This window comes from Egretta garzetta, unplaced genomic scaffold, assembly GCF_000687185.1.
Source record: "Egretta garzetta isolate BGI_Z169 unplaced genomic scaffold, ASM68718v1 scaffold316, whole genome shotgun sequence".
In the NCBI taxonomy this organism is placed as follows: Eukaryota; Metazoa; Chordata; class Aves; order Pelecaniformes; family Ardeidae; genus Egretta; species Egretta garzetta.
This window is the reverse complement of record NW_009259971.1, coordinates 258,910-261,204: the sequence shown is the minus strand read 5'-3', so window position 1 is coordinate 261,204 and position 2,295 is coordinate 258,910. Positions and strand designations below refer to the sequence as shown.

At 61.1% G+C, this 2,295-nt stretch overlaps 1 protein-coding gene across 1 annotated transcript in view; it reads right to left on the bottom strand.

Annotated features, from left to right (window-relative positions):
* Positions 1-2,295, bottom strand: part of DNMT3B (DNA methyltransferase 3 beta) — an 18,515-nt gene that overhangs the window by 12,556 nt on the left and 3,664 nt on the right. The window contains 3 exon segments of the mRNA XM_009640314.1: positions 113-119; positions 764-922; positions 1,621-1,765. Coding sequence (XP_009638609.1) covers positions 113-119; positions 764-922; positions 1,621-1,765 — 311 coding nt within the window.

Below are 2,295 nucleotides of genomic sequence, written 5' to 3'. Positions count from 1 at the left end.
GGGAGAGCAGGTCCCGGGCATGGCACCCCCCTCACACCGGCGTGGGTGCTCTCAGGCAGGCGCGGGGGCTCTCCCTCCCCCAAGCTGGCCCTGCAGAGGCACCCAGGGCAGCCTTTCCCCTGCGGTCGCAGCAGCCGCAGTTTACAAACAGTCTAACCCAGGCTTGTTTCCTGCATCCGGCATAACAGGGTTTCAAAATGAAATGAGATTTTGCAAGTGAAGAGCCCCCGAAGCCAGCGTAGCGGGAAAGCAGAATTTTCACCCCGGTTGGATTTATGGCTCTTTCTTTTGGGAGCTGCCTTGCCACAGGCAGATATCCAACCTTGGGGGTTTTTTTCACAGTCAAAAGAATAAAGCCAGAAGGCAAAAATGCTTCCAGACCCTGGAGGTTTGTCAACCTAGTCAACAAAAGGAGTGGGGGCAAAACCGTGGTCCAGCCCCAAAGCAGCTCAAAGCAGGCCACCCCGAGAGTGGGAGGCGCGAGGTGCTCTGGTCTGCCAATACGGCCAAGGATTTTTAAAGAAAATATCAGCAGAATAGTTATTAGGCTGCTGCAATACGTGGTGGGCACCGCTGCCTCACGCCCCACACCCTCCTGCTGCTGCTGACATAACGTAAATCAGGAATTTAAAAATGAAAACAAATATTATGCTTGCAAATGAACACTGCAACTGGCATTGGAGTGTTCCCAGGGCACTGAGCAGCAGAGCCACCCCGGAGGGGAACAGGCAAGGGTCCCGGACCCCAGCTGCCCCCCGCGGGCAGCCCAGAGCCCCCGGGCAGCAAGGTCTCAGAGCAGCCCTGTGAGCACTTACCTCCTGCGCCCCCCCCAGAGTGAGCGGCCAGGTCAGCTCCTCCTTGGAGAGGTCTCCCTTGCTCACCCTCTTGTTCTTCAGGGACGGCAGCCCCAGGCCCCCGGCATCTGCGCAGGGACAAGGCAGAGCACCCTCAGGCTCCGCGAGCCACCCCGGCCGTGCCCCGCACACCTCCGCCCGCGACTGCTCCCAGCAGCAAGGCGTGATTCGAAGGGACCGAACCTCATCTTGGCAAAACGTGGCCGAGAGCAACGTCCCCGAGGCTGCCCATTGCGGTACTGCCGACACCAGCAGTCCCAGGTCACCCACCTGCCCCAAAACTGGGAGGGACTCTATCACAGCAAGCATGGGGACCTTCTTAGGTACTTTTTTGTTCCTGAAAGCTCAGAGGCATAAGGAAACCATACGCCTGCTATTCAGGGCTTGGCAACAGGTCATTTAAACCAGAACCTCCTGAACCCAAGAGGTGGCATTTGGGGACCAGGACCAGAGCATCCCAGGCGCTGTGATGCAGCCCCTTGGGTGGGGGCTCCCTGCGTCCCCCACTCCAGGAGGTTAAACCATCGAGGGGCAGAGGGGCATCCCAGCATGGCACCCATTTCCACAACCATTTCTGTTGCCATGCCATGGATGTGCCTCCAGAAGCCCAGCAGAGTCATGGAAGGACCCCGGCCACGATGCTGCAGCCCCCAGCAAGCCCTCAGGACGGTGGCTGGGAGATCCCTGGCCCTGTGCATCCCTGCGACACCTCCGCCCGCCGCATCCCGGGCACGGCGCTTCCCGGGCACGGCGCAGCAGGACTCACCTGGAGTGCTGGGCTTCCCATTCGCCTCCAGAACAAGGGCGGGTGTGTCGTTAGCGGGATCGGTGCAGTCCCCGTTGATGAGGATCAGCTCTGCCCTGCAGTCCGCCTCATCCCGGCCATGGCTCTTGTCCTTTTTCATGGCCGCCTGTGGAAGCCAGAGGGGAAAGGAGATTTAGCCCTGCAGAAAGCCCCAGGGAAGGCAAAGCGGACAGCGTAAGCTCTTCAAGCCAGCCACGACTTCTCATTCCCTTAGCAGAGGGGTCTGACTGGAGACGCCTCTGGAGTGGTACTGGGAGCCAACGGGCACCTGGGCAAGACCTCCCCACAGACATGGTGGCCCTGAAGATCCACCAGCTCCAGCGAACAGAGGCCCCAGGCGCAACCTGCTTGTCCTTGGGGCTTTTACCCCGTGCCTGGCCCCACCGCCCGTACGCCATGGAGCGCTCCTGGGCTCGGTGCTGCCCAGCCCGGGCTGGCTCTGCCGGAGTGGTCCCAGCCGCAGCTCGAGACCCCAGCCAGAGGGGAGCTGCACTTCCCAACCACCCTGCAGAAACCAGGGGACATCACAGCCCCGGGGAACCCGCCTCACTGTGCTCCGGCTGCCCAGCACACCCAGCACACCCAGCACTGGGTGGGCTGTTACAGCAGCAGCCGGAAAAGGCAGGAAACATTGCT